Source organism: Stegodyphus dumicola, chromosome 11, assembly GCF_044657685.1.
Source record: "Stegodyphus dumicola isolate Sdum_Otavi_A_Nest chromosome 11, ASM4465768v1".
In the NCBI taxonomy this organism is placed as follows: domain Eukaryota; kingdom Metazoa; phylum Arthropoda; class Arachnida; order Araneae; family Eresidae; genus Stegodyphus; species Stegodyphus dumicola.
The window spans coordinates 120,485,327-120,506,802 of record NC_140778.1 but is presented as its reverse complement, the minus strand read 5'-3'; the positions used below and the strand labels follow the sequence as shown (position 1 = coordinate 120,506,802).

The following is a 21,476-nucleotide window of genomic DNA, read 5'->3' as shown; positions in this document are numbered from 1 at the left end:
TCTGCAATGAAGCTGTAACAGTCTTCAAATAATATAATATTTTCCGTCATTTTACATCCAATCACACGAATTCCAGTTACGAAGAAATGTCGAATGTGAAAGAAAACAAAACGCAGAAAGTCTTTGTAAAAAATTTCCAGGTCGGCAAAATTTTTTCAAGAAGGTAAACAGTATACAAGAAGCAGCTACACATGCAAAGTTATATTGTAGCATACAATATTGCTAAAAATAATAAAGCGCTCAGTAATGGGAAGTTCGTTAAACAATACATGCTCCAAGTTTGTGATGCTTTAAATCCAGACAAGAAATATAATTTCGAAACTGTAAGCTTATCTCGAAAAACGGTAACTTCTAGAATCGAAGAAATCGCTAAAAATTTGACATCACAATTAGAGTCAAAAACTGGCCAATTTAAATTTTGCTCCATAGCTTTGGATGAAAGCACTGATATTAATGATACTGCTCAATTAGTATTACTTATAAGAGGTGTTGATGAGAACTTTGAAATTACCGAGGAAGTGGCGTGCATGCGTTCTTTAAAAGGAACTAGAACGGTATGTAATATTTTTCGTGAATTTAAGGCAACTTTGAAATTGCCTGTAAGAAATATATGCAATATTACGACCGATGCCAAATATTACAAGAAAAGCACCAAATATTACAAGAAAAAAAATCTGGATTTCTTGGAAGCTTTAATCAAAGCTATCTCGGGAACAATAATGTTTTTCTACATTGTGTTTTACATCAAGATGCTCTGTATAAATTTGCATTGAATATGAAACCCGTGCTTGATGCAATCGTGAAGCATGTAAACACTATTCGATCTCGTGGGCTTACTCACAGGCAATTTCGAGATTTTCTTCAGTCCGTGACATCTGAATACTCTGATGTACTGTATTACACGAAAGTAAAGTGGCTTAGTGCACGATGTGTTTTGGAGCCAGTTTGGCAGCTGTGTGTGTGTGTGTGTGTGTGATTATGGCAAAGCCTCGAGGGCTATCTGACTAAGGGAAGGGATGCCTTCGTGGAGGACTTTCTAAGGGAAACTGGCTCGTATACACGTTACACATGGGGAAAACCACGAAAACGCCCATGCAGCCAGCCCGTTCGCGGGATTCGAACCTCAGACCGAACTACCAGTGTTCAGCGACTTTACCGCTCGGCCGCTGGTGGGCCCAGTTTGGCAGCTGAAAGACGATATTGTGTCGTTCTTCCATGAGAAACGATGTTCTGCGAAGTGCGAAATGTTAGAAGACGCAGAATGGCGTTCGGACTTTCCATTTTTCGCATATCTTCTTTGTCATATGAGCAACTTGAATGTCAAGATGCAACGGAAAAATCAATTTATCGACGATATCTAGGTCCATCTCGAAGTTTTTAAACTAAAACATAATCTGTTTGCTGGACGGCTAGATAAGAACGACTTGTCTCATTTTCCGATGTTAAATTCAATACCCTCAGTAAATGAAGAGAAGCTTAAGAATGATGAAGATGGCTTGGAAAAAACTGCATTTTGAGTTCGAACACTGATTTCAAGATTTTAGTGCCATTCAAACAGAATTGGATATTTTTACCATGCCTTTCAACGTAAATTGTGTAACAATTAGGTCAGATTTGCAGCTTGAATTAACTGAGTTGCAATCATCATCTCAAACAGTTGCTTCTAAATATGCAAAAGTTAGAGTTTAACAAATCATTATCGAAAGTAAGTTTCCTAAATTTAATGTCTCATGCTCATAAAATCAGTGCCAAAGTGTTTTTAACTATGAAACTTAGAAAGAATTATTTCAGAAGTAGACTGACAGATGACAGACTTATTTATTCTGAGAAATGCATTCGTCTACTGGAAGAAAATATGTATACCCTTAATTCGATCCCTTTCGGGTAAAAGGAATCAAAAATCTTATAATTTTCTTAACTTCTATAAAATTACATATAATGTTTTGTTTTATGTCTTAGAATTACGTTAACACACTTACATTTCTTCAAGAGAAGAAGTGAATTTCCTTTCTCCCAAATTAGCTCATACACGGTAATAAAATTTTAAGGCCAAAGGTTTGTTCTAACAGCAATGTGCTATAGAAAATAAACAAAATAGCGATAGTCTGTGACAATTATGTATACAAATTTATAATATACATAACGATTCTAGTCGCGACTGAAAGGATTATAGTATATATTTTAGAGTTACATTATTCAATATGTGGATGCCAAATTTATCAATTCTAAAACTCATTTTTTCCGGAAATAAATTATGGGTTTAATTTTAGTTTTTTCCATTCGATAATAATAAATGCATTCGTTTATTATTTTCAGCTATTAGAATGACGGAACGTGTTCTTTAACCTGTTGTTTGTCTTAAAAGAGATTAATTAATTACATTATAAACACTTTCTAATTTATGTATTCTGAGAAATGCATTCGCCAACTGGAACAAAATATGTATACGCTTTATTCGATCCCTTTCAAATAAAAGGAATCAAAAATCTTATAATTTTCTTAACTTGAATAAAAATACATATAAAGTTTTGTTTTATATCTTAGAATGCAACTGTGGTACAAATGCCGAAAGCTGTGCATTTAATACTGAAGGACAGAAAGAGTGCACATGTAAACCAAACTATCAAGTAAAAGATGGAACTTGTGAAGGTACCGTTCCTATTTTCAATTAATATAAATACGTATATAATAATACAAAATTACAAAATATGCGTCAAGTGTCAGAAAGTTTTAAGAATTACGTTAACACACTTACATTTCTTCAAGAGAAGAAGTGAATTTCCTTTCTCCCAAATTAGCTCATACACGGTAATAAAATTTTTAGGCCAAAGGTTTGTTCTAACAGCAATGTGCTATAGAAAATATACAAAATAAAAATAGTCTGTGACAATTATGTATACAAATTTATAATTTACATAACGATTCTAGTCGCGACTGAAAGATTATAGTATATATTTTAGAGTTACATTATTCAATATGTGGACGCCAAATTTATCAATTCTAAAACTCATTTTTTCCGCAAATAAAATGTGGGTTTAATTTTAGATTTTTCCATTCGATAATAATAAATGCATTCGTTTATTATTTTCAGCTATTAGAATGACGGAACGTGTTCTTTAACCTGGTGTTTGTGTTAAAAGAGAACAATCAATTACATTATAAACACTTTCTAATTTATGTATTCTGAGAAATGCGTTCGTCAACCGGAACAAAATAAGTATACGCTTAATTCGATCCCTTTCGGTTAAAAGGAATCTAAAATCTTATAATTTTCTTAACTTGAATAAAAATACATATAATGTTTTGTTTTATGTCTTAAAATGCAACTGTGGTACAAATGCCGAAAGCTGTGCATTTAATACTGAAGGACAGAAAGAGTGCACATGTAAACCAAACTATCAAGTAAAAGATGGAACTTGTGAAGGTACCGTACCTATTTTCCATTAATATAAATACGTATATAATAATACAAAATTACGAAATATGCGTCAAGTGTCAGAAATTTCTAAGAATAACGTTAACACACTTTTTCTTCAAGAGAAGAAGTGAATTTCCTTTCTCCCAAATTAGCTCAGAAATGTTAACAAAATTTTAAGAGCAAAGGATTGTTCTAACAGCAATGTGCTATAGAAAATATACAGAATAGCGATAGTCTGTGACAATTATGTACGCAAATTTATAATTTACATAACTATTCTAGTCGCGACTGAAAGGATTATAGTACATATTTTAGAGTTACATTATTCAATATATGGACGCCAAATTTATTAATTCTAAAACTCATTTTTTCCGCAAATAAAATATGGGTTTAATTTTAGTTTTTTCCATTCGATAATAATAAATGCATTTGTTTATTATTTTCAGTGTTGTAAAAAATATTATTGTATATGTAGTAGAAAATATTATGGCACCATATGTGGTGAAAATATTAATTAAGAAGAGCTATAAGTAGTGAAAATATTTGTATGTAGTAAAAATACTTATATTTTTTAATTTCTTATGCAATTATCAGCGATGAAATTATAATAATGATTAAGAGTACATCACGTTGTTTCCGCAATAACCCGAATGACAGGGATAAAATATGTGACCCACAGAGGATAGCAAAATAAAGTACTTACCCCAGAGTATGACAACTGTATGTTACCAAATCAATTATATTTTATTCTTCATCTTTGATATTGAAATAAGCATTAATATAAATAATTTTGTCAACCAGACAGACGAATAAATTTGAACATCAAGCACGAGTGATGCGCATCACTAGAGTTAACACTGCACTGAGAATAAAGTCAATCTTTCTGGATCCGCTCGAAACAAAGTCTTGGTGTAAAAGGAACAATCAAAATTTGATGGCAGTCATTAAGCATACTTGATCAATCCTGGCATTTCTGCATTTTCTTCTTTAAATCAGGAAGTTTCAGATCCCACAAACACGTGCGCGCGAAGAGTTCTGGAAAGGAGGAAGAAGCTCAAAAAAATTATTTTCTGCAATGATGTACAGGAAACAGGAGTAATTATTTTCTTGAATCTTCATGTAAAAATCTTAAAAATCTACAAGGATTTTCATCTATGGCAGATAGCATCGAAGGAACAGCAAAAAAAAGCAGGAAAATGGCACATCATATTGGCCAGGGAGAGGACAGACCGAAGCCCGTCCTACACCCTCGAACGCCAGCAGCAGAAGACAAAAAAAAAACGGTCCAACAACTGCCACCAAGGGCTTGGATTAGCAGGGTGTCTTTCGTAGAGTGAGGACGTGCGACAATGAGCTCCCCACAAGCCACCTGCAGCGACGCGACGCCGGAAATGCCGAGATGGACACGACCGTCCCTGTCTCCGACTCCGATCCAGCTCCAGAAGTAAATCCGGATGATCTACTTATCCAGATTAAGCAGCTCTACCTACTCAAGGCTAGATTTACAGACTTGGAGCAGAATTTGTCCAGGGCACGAAGATCTACTCCTCTTGCAAGCTTCGATCTCAAGCGTGTTCAGCAGGAATCAAAGGTAACACTTTTTAACCTTACCACTCTTGCCAAACGACTTAATCTGCCTTTATTTGCAATTCCGCCAACTGAGGATGAATGCATCCAAAAATTACTAAAATCGGCCAAAGAATTATCTAACGATGTTATCTCTGAAAAAAATAATGCTAATTCGGATAAAACCCAAAATTCTGAAAAAAATCAAACCAATAGCCCAATTCTAAAACCTGCAAAGTTAAATGCAGAAAAAATCCTCCATAGTGCCAAAAAAATTCAAAAATTATCTTTAAATTCGCGGGATACTAATGATTTTCCTAAAAATAAGAAATTACGAAAAGTCAATGATGAGGGTTTTCAGCGGCCTCCTCGCCATCTTGTTGCACGTGGTGCGCCGAATTCTCCTTCTAAACCACAATCAAACAATAGCCTACCTCCATTTTGGAGTGAACAACCAGAGGAGGAATTGCCTCCCACCCAACCTGCGGTTAGTCCACCGCAGAGGGTGGAAGAGAAAAATGATCTCGTGGAGCAACCCGGCGACGGTACTTCCCCCCCTACTGAAAGCTCTAAGAATTCAAAGAGAAAAATTCCATTCTTCTTTGTAGAGCCCAAAGACTTTGAATTTCTGACATCTTTAGTACAAGCTACTGTGCCTACGGCCATCTGTAGGATGAAGGGCAAGTACCTGCGTATAGAAATGCAGTCAGAAGATGATTACCGTTCGGTAGCCCAAATTTTAAATAATCAGGGCGCCGAATACAAATCAACCTAAAACAGGATCGGCCCGTAAAGGCCATATTACGCGGCTTGCCCAACACCGCAAAAGCGGATAAAATTAAATCAGAACTGCAAATCTTGGGTTACTCAGTCATATCTGTAACCCAACTCCGTAGGCACAGGTCCCGCTATCCAATGCCATTATTTTTAGTACAATTAAATCCTGCTTTAAATGTCTATCACATATTTGAAGAAACTACAATGTTCGGCATTGAGATTAAATTCGAAAAACATATTGGGAAGAAGGGGCCGAGCCAGTGTTGGCGCTGCCAAGGCTTCTTCCATAGTTCCGCAGTGTGCACACTGCCAATCCGGTGTCTGAGGTGCGCCGGCCCGCATTACGCGTACCAATGCACCAAAGACCCGGAGGAAGCCAACACCTGCGCGAACTGCCTTGGGCGGCACGCAGCCAACTGGTTTCACTGTCCCCGAAACCCAGCAAATAAAATTAACCCCCCCTATTAGATCGGATAGCGGGATTTCAAAATTTGTACCGGCTCCGGTTAAAGCTCCACTTAGCAGCACGGATCCCTCATTTAGTGATGTCGTTTCCGGACGGAAAAATCCCGGACTACCATCATCTACTAAGGAACAGAAGCAAGTACCTGCGACGAAGCAAGCCCTGAAGCAAGCGCCGAAGCAGAGTCCTCTCCTCCAGCCAACTCCACCGGCCCAGGCTCCAGCCCCGACTGTAGATGATGGAAGCTGCACAGATACCCTCCGGAGCGTCTTCCATATCGCCTCGGAATTCGGTATAGAACACAAGATCCTCCTCGAGGCTTTTAGAAATGCTCTCCCTAGGCTCCGAAATGTCTCCACGGGGCCTGAGAGAGCATTTTATATTTATGAGGCATACTGTGGCCTCTTAAACTAAAGGCCTCAAGTTCAACTGTGCAACTAGTGAAGATACTCTCCTGATCTCCTACTGGAATGCCAATGGACTCAAGAAGAAGATTCACGAAGTCCGGGATTTTATTAATGAGCATCACATGGACCTCTTCCTCGTTCAGGAGACACATCTGGTTGAGGAACTTAGCGCGAACATCGCGAATTATTTCTGCTACCGAAATGACAGAGAGGTATGCATCAGTGACACTGTTCGTGCTAGTGGCGGTACTAGCATATATGTAAAACGCTCCCTAAAACATTCTAGGATACCCACGCCACCACTGGAGGCCTTAGAAGCGACTATAGTACAAATTCATATTCCAAATTGTCCCCCAATAGCAGTAGCGTCCTGCTATATGCTTCCGAGACAGGGACCCGCATTTATCTCTGATCTCAGAAAATTAAGTGGTGTTGCAAATAACCTGATTATCGCAGGAGATTTAAATGCCCGTCATAGAAGTTGGGATTGTGTCACTGCCAACAACTATGGCGATAAAATCAAAATTTGGGCTCAGGACGCCCGTATCCAAATTATTGCGCCAAACACACCTACCCATTTCCAGTTTCCTGGGGGGATAGGTGCTCCTTCCATTATTGATTTGGCCTTATTTAAAAATATTCCAGTAGATTATTCGATCGAAGTGATTCCGGAATTGTCCTCTGACCATTATCCGGTTCACCTCACCCTTAAAACATCCAAAATTAACCAAAATTTACCGGCGCAAGTCTCCACAAATTGGGACAACTTTCGCTATGTCTTGGAAAATGGTATTCTCCCCCCTATCAAAATTAGCGATAATCAGGAGGTTGACTTAGCCATTGACAGGCTCAACCAAACCCTAGGAAGCGCATTTACAGCAGCTTCCAAACCCAAATTCAGGCAAAATTATTATAAATTACCTGATCACATTAAAGATAAAATCAAAATTAAAAACCGCCTTCGCAGAGATTGGCAAAATACACGTTTGGAAAACTTTCGAGTGCAACTGCGAAGGATCCAGAATGAGATCAAGTCTGACATTAAGAAATACACAGACGAAAAATACGCAAACTATCTTAAGTCCTTAAAGACTTCTGATAATAGCCTCTGGGTTGCTAGCGCACGGCTTCGCAAACCAAAACACGACATTCCCCCCCCTAATGGGCACGGTCAACGACCGGATGGCATTAACAGACACCGAAAAGGCTGAACGCATAGCTGACAGCCTTCAAACACAATTTTCACCTAACACTGGACTCATGTTCGATTCCTGTGCAGAGCACACGCATGAAGTCCAACACCAAGTTGAAGAATTTCTCTCCTCAGATACAAATTCTGAGGAACCCATCACCACAACAATGACTGAGATTTCTGCTTTTATCAAAAATCTCACCCCTGCAAAAGCACCTGGCCTGGATAGGATTTCTAATCGCATGATTAAAAATTTACCAGTTAAATTCATATTTTACCTAGCAGTTTTGATAAATTCAATGCTAAGGCTAAAATATTATCCCCATAGCTGGAAGAATGCATTAGTCATTCCAATTCTAAAACCTGGAATGGACCCAAAGGTCCCTCAAAATTATAGGCCGATCAGCCTTCTGTCTTCACTTAGTAAAATTTACGAAGCTATACTGCTTAGATACCTGAATGATTTCTGCCGAAACCGAAATATTATTATTCCTCAGCAATTCGGCTTTCGTGCTAAACACTCAACTCAGGCCCAGCTACTGAGGGTAGTTGAAATCTTTCATACAGGATCTCGCAGTGGAAAGCCTACAGCTATTGTTTATTTAGACGTAGCAAAGGCTTTCGACAGATGTTGGCATATCGGAATTTTATTCAAGCTCATGCGACTTGAAATTTCGGCTAATTTTGTGCACATAATGCACTCTTACCTCACTAATCGTACCTTTTCTGTTAAAGTTAAATATTCTGTCTCTTCTCCTCGCCCTATCTTGGCTGGGGTGCCTCAGGGAGGAATTCTTAGCGCTACGCTCTTCAACTTGTATGTAAATGACATACCACAAACACCAAGTGTCGATTTAGCACTCTATGCAGACGACACAGCCATCATTTCACAGCACTCAACATTACATGCCACTCTCAATCACCTACAGCTGTATTTAACAGACTTGGAGTCCTGGCTCATTACCTGGAAAATCAAAATTAATGTCGCAAAAAGTGCCGCCACAGTTTTCTTTTCCAGAAAGAGGAATGTCCATAGTCAACTCCCTCCACTCAGATTATTTGAAGAAACTGTACCCTGGGTGGAATCCTACAAATATCTGGGAGTATATCTAGATGCGAAGCTGCTCTGGAATACCCACATCAATTATGCCATATCCAAAGCAAGAACAACAAGAACCCAACTGATGTCTCTCCTCAAAAGAACCAGCAACCTCTCCCTCAATAACAAGATCCTACTGTATAAAGTACCATCCTTCCAATCCTGACCTATGCAGCTGTCGTATGGTCAACTGCTGCCAATAGCCACCTGAAGAAAATCCAAGTATTCCAGAGCGTCACGCTTCGTATTCTGACAAATGCTCATTATTTCGTCCGTAATGAAGTGCTTCATAACGATCTCAAAATTCTACCCCTTGATGCCTTTTTCCGGCAAAATTCGGCCAAATTCTTTAATAGATTAACACAGATCGAAAACCCAGTCTTGCATTCACTTCCTGCTTATGATCCAGCTGAGCCCAGCTCAGCTAAGCGACCTAGGAGCGTTCTTGATAGAACTTTTAACATCTTTCCTAGGAAGCCAAAGCGGAGGTGTCTGCTTGACTAGGAATTCTTTCTAAAAATTTTTTAAATTAACAAGCACTTCACGGGCCTAACCCGGCGACCCTTAACTATTTCTATATTTCCACATGCCCGCCGGACCTAATTCGGCCTCGTTTCTCGGTTTTATATCCGTGCTGCTATAGGTAACATGCTCCTCCACTTGCCAAGACCTCATCTTTTCTTAAAACACGGTCCAGACAATTAAAAATCAGATTTACAATAGCTTTAACATTTCTTTATTATTTTATCATTTAACTTAATTATTTAACTTAAACTATTTAATTACTAAAATTTAAATTAATATTCAAATCATTCAAATCTAACTCCCCCATATGCTACTCCAAACACTTTTATATATGAATTTTTGATTCCAGCAAACTGCACAAATGTACAAGCTTGCATATCTTCAGTCATCATCTGCAATCAGGTAATTCAGATTAATCCTGTCTCTATTTTTATTTCTTTTCCCCTTTTTTAATCCACTTTTCCTCGCTTGCCTTCCCTTTAACTATCTTAAAACTTCTCCGTCTTTTCTACAGTTAACTTTCTTCACGGTTCTTTCCGCTTCAAAAGTTGCTCCTATTCTTCTCTCGCCACGGGCGGTAGGAGAGCTTTTTCGCCTCTTGAATCCTTTTCCCCCCTTCTTTTCGTTCCACCATCCCTTGCTCCGAGCTTTAGTCGCAAGACTCTCTCCCCCCCCAGCCCATCCCCAAGGCATTAGCAATTACTGCGGTTTTCCGTATTACCTAATATACCTTTCCCAAGCCCTGGAAAATTATGTTTCCCGGCTGATTGTCTTTCAATCTTTCCGATTCCATTAATGCAATGCATTCAGGAATTCGCCTTCAATCATCACCTCTCTCTCTTTCAATCTGGTAAAACAGGTTGAAAGCAGAAAGAATTTTTTCGTCCTCAGTGTGGACTCCTAATTCACTTCTTTCCCCGTAAACCCTTAATGGTCTCCTTCATTACCCTTTAACCAGTGCTTATTCTTAATCATTTCAGTTTTCTTAACGAAGTTGTGGAGGTAATTGCATTAAGTTGCAAAGGTACTCCGGAAAATATCGCCTTGGGCCAAGGGCTTGGACGATACGATGACGATTCTTGAAACGATATCGTCTGAAGGTAGATGCCGGCTTGCAAGCACATTCCGTCCGGCCAAAGAAAAAGCACAGATCACCGCATGAACACTGCACTTCACTGACGCTGAGCACTGTATGATAAATTTCACCGAAACACAGTTCATTGCACGATAAATTTACTGACGCACAACACTCATTACATGTATGATCTGGTATAATAGTTAAATCAAATGAAAAATAGTCAAAATTTATTTTATCATAATTTCACTGTCTGGGATAAGTGCTACACATATGAAGTACAATCAAAAATTAATAACTAATACATATCATACAAGTTACTCATATAATTACAGCATACACTTTCATTACAATCTGTAGTCAAGTTACAATTTTCTCTTTGTAAATGGAAATTGTAAGCTAATGCCTATTTTTACATTCATACATTTTCACTGTTAAACACAACTCTGCATTAATGATCATTTTCTTGACAAGTTTCTAATTATACAGATTCTATAAATTCTTCTGGATGACATCAATTTGCCCTTGAAATTACTAAATTCATCTAGACCAATTACTCTACAATTTCATTTTTTTTGAACACATTAATTTTCTTCTTCCTCTTTTTATTATTGTTATATATGTATATATATTTTACTACTCAAGCTTGTTTTAGTAGCACAACTTTCATGTCTAGCTCGTTACTTGTAATGATCACTAAGTGTACTGCACACTTTTTTTTTTTTTTTTTTGTAAATTCCATGACAGTAGTCAACCCGGACCAGCCTGCAGCCAACCAAACGTGTGAGTGAAGGTGGCCAACCGACACCCACACTGATCAAGAAATCTCAAAAAAAATTCTTTTGTTGGAAATAAATCCACTAATTTCCTAACACTTACAAATGTGTGTATGTTTTCTATTTATTTATTTTTTCTAACTTAGTGAACAAGAAAAACAAGCTCGATGAAATAAATGTTCTTAATTAATCAAATTGAACCTTGGATCAACTCTTTTAAATAATTTGCTACAATGAATTTTTGTAGTTTTGTTGTCTTCGATGTTTTGAATTAAGTAGTTTTTATTTCGAAAAATTTTTATTATTTTGAAAGGTCCATTGAATTTTGTGCGTCAGTAAATTTATCGTGCAATGAACTGTGTTTCGGTGAAATTTATCATACAGTGCTCAGCGTCAGTGAAGTGCAGTTGGGCTGAAAAGCATGAGGTGGTTGTAAAGCCTTTAAAAATACCTCATCTCCAATATTAAATTTTGGTGGTTCTCTGCCTTTAACGACTTTATTTTGAGACTGAATATATTTTTCTTCGTTTTGTTTCACTAATTCTCTAGTTGCTTTAATGTGTTCTCTCTGACGTAACAAGTATTGTGAAGGATTATCTACCGTTGCCGGTTCATTATTTGTATCTAGAGGTGCATTGAGTTCTCGCCCAAAAAATAACTGTGCGGGAGTAAAACCTGTCACTATGTGTTTAGAATTGTTGTAATATAGTTTGAAAAAAGCTAATCTATCTGACCATTCGATTACCTTATTGGATAAAGAAGCTATGCTTTCTTTCATAGTTCGATGAACTCTTTCTATGATTCCATTAGACTGTGGATAATAAATGGAGCTTTTTCGGTGTTCAATATTGAGATCTTTTAGAAATTTTTCAAATTCAACTGAACAAAAATTTGAAGCATTATCAGATAAAATTACTTTTGGAATACCAAATTTTGAAAAATAAAGATTTATACACCTTATTATTGTAGCAGATGTAATATTTGACAGAGGAATAGCTTCTAAATATCTCGAATAATGATCAATAATAGTTAGAATGAAAAATTTCCCATCATGTGATCTGGGCAATTTACCCACAATGTCCATTGCTAACATTTCTCCAGGTGCTAAATCAGATTTTTTTATATTGCTTGTAATTGTTTTACATGACCTTGGTTTATTCTCCAAACACTGTTGACATTTTTCACAAAAGTTTTTTGTATCTAAAAACATGCCCTTCCAGAAATACTTTTTCTTAATGAATTCATAAGTTTTACTAGTACCAAAATGCGGAGCATGAGCAATCACCAAACAAGGTTTTACTAAAGAATTTGGAAGTAGAATTTTATTTTCTAAATGCCTTGTCTATAAATGATGCGCTCTAGGTCTTAATTTTATCATTACTACACCATTTTTTTTTATCAATAAAATATTTTCCACAAATATTAGCTTTATTATTGTTAATTTGGCTTAAGATATCCTTAATATTTTTGTCATTTCTTTGGTGATTAACTATATTTTGAATGCTTAACTGAGTATTATCTGAATGAAATAAGTTGATATTGTTTACACTATGAGATGCTTCAGGAACTCTAGAAAGAAAATCTGCAGGATTGGAAAAACCAGGTATATGTTTTAGAGAGTAATCAAAATCTTGTAAATACAACAACCATCTGGCAACAATGTCAGGCTGCTTATCCAGCTGCATATGAAAATTGAGTGGTCTAGCATCAGTTAAAATAGTAAATTTTTTGCCATATAACTGTTCATGAAAATGCTTGACAGAAGAAAAAATAGCATAAAGCTCACGCCTGATCGATGGGTATCTAGACTCAGCAGGAGTGAGAAGTTTCGAATAAAATTCTACAGGAAAGAATTTATCATCAATCTTTTGTAACAGAATACCACACATAGCTACTTTAGAAGCATCAGTGATTAAAAATATCTCATGATTATCATCAATGTTCCTTATAGTTGGTTTGTCCAACATTATTGATTGTAATTTATCAAAAGCATCTTGGCAATCTTGATTCCAAACAAAGGGAACATGTCTTTTAGTTAAGTGTACTATTGGCTGAGTGATCTCAGCAAAATTATGGATTAAATGTCTAAAATAGTTCATCATGCCAAGAAAAGCCTGAACTTGTTTTACATCCTTTGGAATAGGAAATCTTGTAACCTTTGAAATATTTTCTTCAGAAGGAGAAAAACCTGCTTGTGAAATATTGAAACCCAAATAAGTTATTTCAGACTTACAGAGCTGCACTTTAGCTGGATCTAGAGTTAAATTAAGTGATTTTAATCTGTCAAACACTTTTTGAAGAATTACTTTTAACTCACTCATACTGTCAGCTGCAATAATAATGTCGTCCAGAAAAAATTGAACATTACTACCTTTAATGTCGTTTAAACATTTTGAAATTAATGTATGGAAATAAGAAGTGCTATTGCGAGCTCCAAAGGGAAGTCTACAAGGATGAAAATTACCCAGTTCGGTGCAAAATGCCAACTTTTCTTTATCAGAGGCCTGCAAATTGATCTGGAAAAAGGCTGATTTCAAATCCAATACACAATACAATTTCCTACCAGCAATGTTATGCAAAATCTCAGATATTTTTGGTAAACAAATTTTGTATGATTCTGTGATACAGTTTAATAGACGATAATCTACGACCATACGAAATTTTGGTGCATTTTTATCTTCACCAGGTAAATTCTTTTTCCTAACAAATATTACAGGAAAACTATAACTTGAAGAAGAGGGTTCTATTATGCCTGCTTCTAATAATTTTGCAATTTCTTGTTGAGCATACTGTTTTGCAATTTTAGGAATAGGGTAAGGTCTAGTTTGAATTGGGAAATTGTGAAGAAGTTTAAATTCTGGTACAACTTTATCAGTAGATCCTAAAGTATTATATGATTTTGAAAACACAGCATAGTTATTCATTAGCAATTCTATCATTTCATTTTTTTCTTGTTCATTTAAATGATCTAGTTTAAAGTCTGATACATTTAGTTCCTCTTTTCTAAGTTTAATTACTTCTTGCAGATTTAGTGTGTTGATTTGTAAAGTCTCATGATTTTTGGGACTAACAATATCCTCAAAGTGAAATGGCACAGCAGTTGCAATAACAGAATTCTTCCTAAGAATTAATTTCTCATTGGTGTTGTTTTCAACAATAGTTTGAATGTGGTTGTGACAATCAACTATATGTAAAGATTCATTGATATGGAATTTATTTTTTGATGGCTTTGGAGAAAGCAAAATTTCTTTAAATTGTTTTAAAGCTTCAGGAACAGCTAAAGAAATGATTTGAGATTGACCTGGCTGGACAGTTATATTAGAAACCATTCTTAATGAGTTTAAATTACAATTTTTTCTTCTTACATTAACTGAGTTGCTTAATTTTTTATTGGGATAATTTTCTTCAAAGTCCAAATGAGTATTATCTACTATGAGTTTCTTATTTATGGAATCTAACAAAATTTTGTTACTTTGAATGAAGTCATAACCTAGGATTATCTGATAAGTAGAATTCCAATTGTTTTGGGTGACATAAAATAAATTAGTGAACCATTTACTTTGAATTTTGAATTTTAAATTAACTGCAGACATGTAAGGGATGCATGAATCTTCAATAGTTTTTATTCTTACCATCCGAGAAACAAATTCAACTTTAGTGAATTGTTTAATTTCCTCAATAACATCTGGTTGGACTAAAGATAAATTAGCACCAGTATCAAGAAGAGCTTCATAAGTCTGAGAACCAATTTTAAGTTTGATTATTGGCAGATAATTAGAATTTTCTGAGTTACAAGACATCAACAATTTGATTGAGTTTCTATTATTACATCTTTTATTTTTTGCAAACTTGTGTTGGACATTATTGCTGTTACTTTGGATCTTTCTTGGATTATGATGTCTATACAGGTGTTCTTTATAACCCCAGTCTCTGCGGATTCTTGCAAGGGGTCTAAAATTTTTGTTGTAATATATCTGGCAAGAATCCTTAGCTAGTTTAAATGCTTATTCTGACCTTTTTTGTATTGACTATTATTTCTGTAAGGATGATAGTTCCTCCGCCAAGTGTTTCGAAATTGTCTGTGTCCCCTGAATGTGTTGTTTCTAAAATCATGCTGGTCTTGCCTAGGAAAATACCAACAATCTGTTGTTAAGTGTCTTTTGCTACATATATGACAAGATACACTATTAAAGTTGCTAGAATTTTGAGATGTAGAAGCATTGTGATTTATTCTTGTATAAGATGTGTTTATAGGCTTGTTTTGAGAAAGTTGATTTACTTTATCTGTTAGCTCCTGAATAATCTTATTCTGTTCAAGTCTTTCTTTGAGAAGATTATTAATCTCTAAATTTTGCTCAACATTTATATTGTTCAAATATGTTTTCTCATCATTCAATGCATTTTCTATATTACTTGCCAATTCTACAGCCTTATCAAAGGAAGATGGACACAATTTCTTAACTTCAATCCTAATGTCTGTTCTGAGGGCCTCAAGAAATTTGGTGAGCTTCATTTTCTCTTTTAATTTATGTAAACTAGAATCCTCAACCGAATCTTCATTTATGTATTTTGTCGCTATTGTAGTAATCTCGTCAGCTAATTCCCTAACAGATTGGTTACACTTTTGAGAAATGTTTGAGAATTGCTGTAGAATGTCCTGAAAGGATTCAACTCGTGCAAATTTATTCTTTAATAATTTTTCTAAATTTTCAAATTGATTTTCCTTAGCCACTCTTGGATCATTAATTAGGAAATCTAGAGCTTTATCCCTACAGTTTATTTTGAGAATGATTATTTTCTTTTCATCTGACCATTTTTCTAATTTAGCAACACTATTTATTTGATCAAGAAACAAATTTACATTTTCAGATAAGTTGCCACTAAATGTGGGCAGAGCAGAAGCTAGAGAAGTTGCCATACCAATGTTAGATCTACCTTTAAGTTTTGACATGGATGAAGAAATATAGTTACTTATGTTGCATTACCTTACAATCTGCTATTTCTATTTTAATGTTATTGAGATCTACATTATTTTACACAAACACTTAGCACTCTCTCTGATAATTTACATATACATTTACCAAACATGCATATAAGAGTAGATGGCAAAGTTAAGGTAATTTTTTTTTTTTTAGTAATTAATTAGGATCTCCTGTAACTTTAACCATGCATATATCAAATTAGAGATGCAATAAGTACATTGATCATTAACACTTCTGGATTCTAATACTGCTGAACATTATTTTATCATTACATACCACAATCCAATGAAATTACTGAAATCAGCTTTTGATTCAAATATCTTAAAACTTTCTTTAAATATGCACATATATAACAATACATATGAAATTGAATTTTTTGAATTATCCAAAATAGAATTACTCTTTCATGGCATTTTACCTATCATTTATCATAAATTTTCAACAATATAAATCATATGTGTAGCAAATATACTATAGGTCACACATTTTATTTGAATTCTCAACCTGAACTAAAGGATTTTAAGTTATTTCTTTTGTCACGGCACAATATGTAGTAAAAAATATTATTGTATATGTAGTAGAAAATATTATGGCACCATATGTGGTGAAAATATTAATTAAGAAGAGCTATAAATAGTGAAAATATTTGTATGTAGTAAAAATACTTATATTTTTTAATTTCTTATGCAATTATCAGCGATGAAATTATAATAATGATTAAGAGTACATCACGTTGTTTCCGCAATAACCCGAATGACAGGGATAAAATATGTGACCCACAGAGGATAGCAAAATAAAGTACTTACCCCAGAGTATGACAACTGTATGTTACCAAATCAATTATATTTTATTCTTCATCTTTGATATTGAAATAAGCATTAATATAAATAATTTTGTCAACCAGACAGACGAATAAATTTGAACATCAAGCACGAGTGATGCGCATCACTAGAGTTAACACTGCACTGAGAATAAAGTCAATCTTTCTGGATCCGCTCGAAACAAAGTCTTGGTGTAAAAGGAACAATCAAAATTTGATGGCAGTCATTAAGCATACTTGATCAATCCTGGCATTTCTGCATTTTCTTCTTTAAATCAGGAAGTTTCAGATCCCACAAACCCGTGCGCGCGAAGAGTTCTGGAAAGGAGGAAGAAGCTCAAAAAAATTATTTTCTGCAATGATGTACAGGAAACAGGAGTAATTATTTTCTTGAATCTTCATGTAAAAATCTCACTACAAGGATTTTCATCTATGGCAGACAGCATCGAAGGAACAGCAAAAAAAAAGCAGGAAAATGGCACATCATATTGGCCAGGGAGAGGACAGACCGAAGCCCGTCCTACACCCTCGAACGCCAGCAGCAGAAGACAAAAAAAAAAAAACCGGTCCAACAACTGCCACCAAGGGCTTGTACGATACGATGACGATTATTGAAACGATATCGTCTGAAGGTAGATGCCGGGTTGCAAGCACATTCAGCTATTAGGATGACGGAACGTGTTCTTTAACCTGTGGTTTGTCTTAAAAGAGATTAATTAATTACATTATAAACACTTTTTAATTTATGTATTCTGAGAAATGCATTCGTCAAGCGGAACAAAATATATATACGCTTAATTCGATCCCTTTCGGGTAAAAGGAATCAAAAATCTTATAATTTTCTTAAATTGAATAAAAATACATATAGTGTTTTGTTTTATATCTTAGAATGCAACTGTGGGACAAATGCCGAAAGCTGTGCATTTAATACTGAAGGACAGAAAGAGTGCACATGTAAACCAAACTATCAAGTAAAAGATGGAACTTGTGAAGGTACCGTTCCTATTTTCCATTAAAATAAATACGTATACAATAATACAAAATTACGAAATATGCGTCAAGTGTCAGAAATTTCTAAGAATAACGTTAACACACTTACATTTCTTCAAGAGAAGAAGTGAATTTCCTTTCTCCCAAATCAGCTCATACACGGTAATAAAATTTTAAGGCCAAAGGTTTGTTCTAACAGCAATGTGCTATAGAAAATATGCAAAGTAGCGATAGTCTGTGACATTTATGTACACAAATTTATAATTTACATAACTATTCTAGTCGCGACTGAAAGGATTATAGTATATATTTTAGAGTTACATTATTCAATATGTGGACGCCAAATATATTAATTATAAAACTCATTTTTCCGCAAATAAAATATGGGTTTAGTTTTAGATTTTTCCATTCGATAATAATAAATGCATTCGTTTATTATTTTCAGCTATTAGGATGACGGAACGTGTTCTTTAACCTGTTGTTTGTCTTAGAAGAGATTAATTAATTACATTATAAACACTTTTTAATTTATGTATTCTGAGAAATGCATTCGTCAAGCGGAACAAAATATGTATACGCTTAATTCGATCCCTTTCGGGTAAAAGGAATCAAAAATCTTATAATTTTCTTAACTTGAATAAAAATACATATAATGTTTTGTTTTATATCTTAGAATGCAACTGCGGGAGAAATGCCAAAAGCTGTGCATTTAATACTGAAGGACAGAAAGAGTGCACATGTAAACCAAACTATCAAGTAAAAGATGGAACTAGTGAAGGTACCGTTCCTATTTTCCATTAATATAAATACGTATATACTAATACAAAATTACGAAATATGCGTCAAGTGTCAGAAATTTCTAAGAATAAATTTAACACACATTTCTTCAAGAGAAGAAGTGAATTTCCTTTCTCCCAAATTAGCTCATACATGTTAACAAAATTTTAAGAGCAAAGGATTGTTCTAACAGCAATGTGCGATAGAAAATATACGAAATAGCGATAGTCTGTGACATTTATGTACACAAATTTATAATTTACATAACTATTCTAGTCGCGACTGACAGGATTATAGTATATATTTTAGAGTTACATTATTCAATATGTGGACGCCAAATTTATTAATTCTAAAACTCATTTTTTCCGCAAATAAAATGTGGCTTTAAATTTAGTTTTTTCCATTCGATAATAATAAATTCATTCGTTTATTATTTTCAGCTATTAGGATGACGGAACTTGTTGTTTAACCTGGTGTTTGTGTTAAAAGAGAACAATCAATTACGTTATAATCACTTTCTAAATTATGTATTCTGAGAAATGTATTCGACAACCGGAAGAAAATATGCATACGCTTAATTCAATCCCTTTCGGGTAAAAGGAATAAAAAATCTTATAATTTTCTTAAATTGAATAAAAATACATATAGTGTTTTGTTTTATATCTTAGAATGCAACTGTGGGACAAATGCCGAAAGCTGTGCATTTAATACTGAAGGACAGAAAGAGTGCACATGTAAACCAAACTATCAAGTATATGATGGAACTTGTGAAGGTACCGTTCCTCTTTTTAATTAATATAAATACGTATACAATAATACAAAATTACGAAATATGCGTCAAGTGTTAGAAATTTCTAAGAATAACGTTAACACACTTACATTTCTTCAAGAGAAGGAGTGAATTTCCTTTCTCCCAAATCAGCTCATACACGGTAATAAAATTTTAAGGCCAAAGGTTTGTTCTAACAGCAATGTGCTATAGAAAATATACAAAGTAGCGATAGTCTGTGACAATTATGTATACAAATTTATAATTTAGATAACGATTCTAGTCGCGACTGAAAGATTATAGTATATATTTTAGAGTTACATTACTCAATATGTGGATGCCAAATTTATTAATTCTAAAACTCATTTTTTCCGCAAATAAAATATGGCTTTAAGTTTAGTTTTTTCCATTCGATAATAATAAATGCATTCGTTTATTATTTTCAGCTATTAGGCTGACGGAACGTGTTGTTTAACCTGGTGTTTATGTTAAAAGAGAACAATCAATTACATTATAATCACTTTCTAAATTATGTATTCTGAGAAATGCATTCGACAACCGGAAGAAAATATGCATACGCTTAATTCAATCCCTTTCGGGTAAAAGGAATCAAAAATCTTATAATTTTCTTAAATTGAATAAAAATGCATATAGTGTTTTGTTTTATATCTTAGAATGCAACTGTGGGACAAATGCCGAAAGCTGTGCATTTAATACTGAAGGACAGAAAGGCTGCTCATGTAAACCAAACTATCAAGTAAAAGATGGAACTTGTGAAGGTACCGTTCCTATTTTCCATTAATATAAATACGTATATACTAATACAAAATTACGAAATATGCGTCAAGTGTCAGAAATTTCTAAGAATAACGTTAACACACTTACATTTCTTCAAGAGAAGAAGTGAATTTCCTTTCTCCCAAATCAGCTCATACACGGTAACAAAATTTTAAGGCCAAAGGTTTGTTCTAACAGCAATGTGCTATAGAAAATATACAAAATAAAAATAGTCTGTGACAATTATGTATACAAATTTATAATTTACATAACTATTCTAGTCGCGACTGAAAGATTATAGTATATATTTTAGAGTTACATTATTCAATATGTGGATGCCAAATTTATTAATTCTAAAACTCATTTTTTCCGCAAATAAAATATGGGTTTAATTTTAGTTTTTTCTATTCGATAATAATAAATTCATTCGTTTATTATTTTCAGCTATAAGGATGACGGAACGTGTTCTATAACCTGGTATTTGTCTTAAAAGAGATTAATTAATTACATTAGAAACACTTTCTAATTTATGTATTCTGAGAAATGCACTCGTCAACCGGAACAAAATATGTATACGCTTTATTCGATCCCTTTCAAATAAAAGGAATCAAAAATCTTATAATTTTCTTAACTTGAATAAAAATACATATAATGTTTCGTTTTATATCTTAGAATGCAACTGTGGGACAAATGCCGAAAGCTGTGCATTTAATACTGAAGGACAGAAAGAGTGCACATGTAAACCAAACTATCAAGTAAAAGATGGAACTTGTGAAGGTACCGTTCCTATTTTCCATTAAAATAAATACGTATATAATAATACAAAATTACGAAATATGCGTCAAGTGTCAGAAATTTCTCAGAATAACGTTAACACTCTTACATTTCTTCAAGAGAAGAAGTGAATTTCGTTTCTCCCAAATTAGCTCATACATGTTAACAAAATTTTAAGAGCAAAGGATTGTTCTAACAGCAATGTGCGGTAGAAAATATACGGAATAGCGATAGTCTGTGACATTTATGTACACAAATTTATAATTTACATAACTATTCTAGTCGCGAC

At 34.4% G+C, this 21,476-nt stretch overlaps 1 protein-coding gene across 1 annotated transcript in view; it reads left to right on the top strand.

The window, feature by feature from the left end:
- Nucleotides 1–21,213, top strand: part of LOC118204283 (uncharacterized) — a 98,554-nt gene extending 77,341 nt beyond the window's left edge. The window contains exons 5-9 of the mRNA XM_085826352.1: nucleotides 17,989–18,093; nucleotides 18,764–18,868; nucleotides 19,536–19,640; nucleotides 20,311–20,415; nucleotides 21,086–21,213. Coding sequence (XP_085682478.1) covers nucleotides 17,989–18,093; nucleotides 18,764–18,868; nucleotides 19,536–19,640; nucleotides 20,311–20,415; nucleotides 21,086–21,213 — 548 coding nt within the window. The remainder of the gene's footprint in view (nucleotides 1–17,988; nucleotides 18,094–18,763; nucleotides 18,869–19,535; nucleotides 19,641–20,310; nucleotides 20,416–21,085) is intronic.
- Nucleotides 21,214–21,476: the final 263 nt, after the last annotated feature.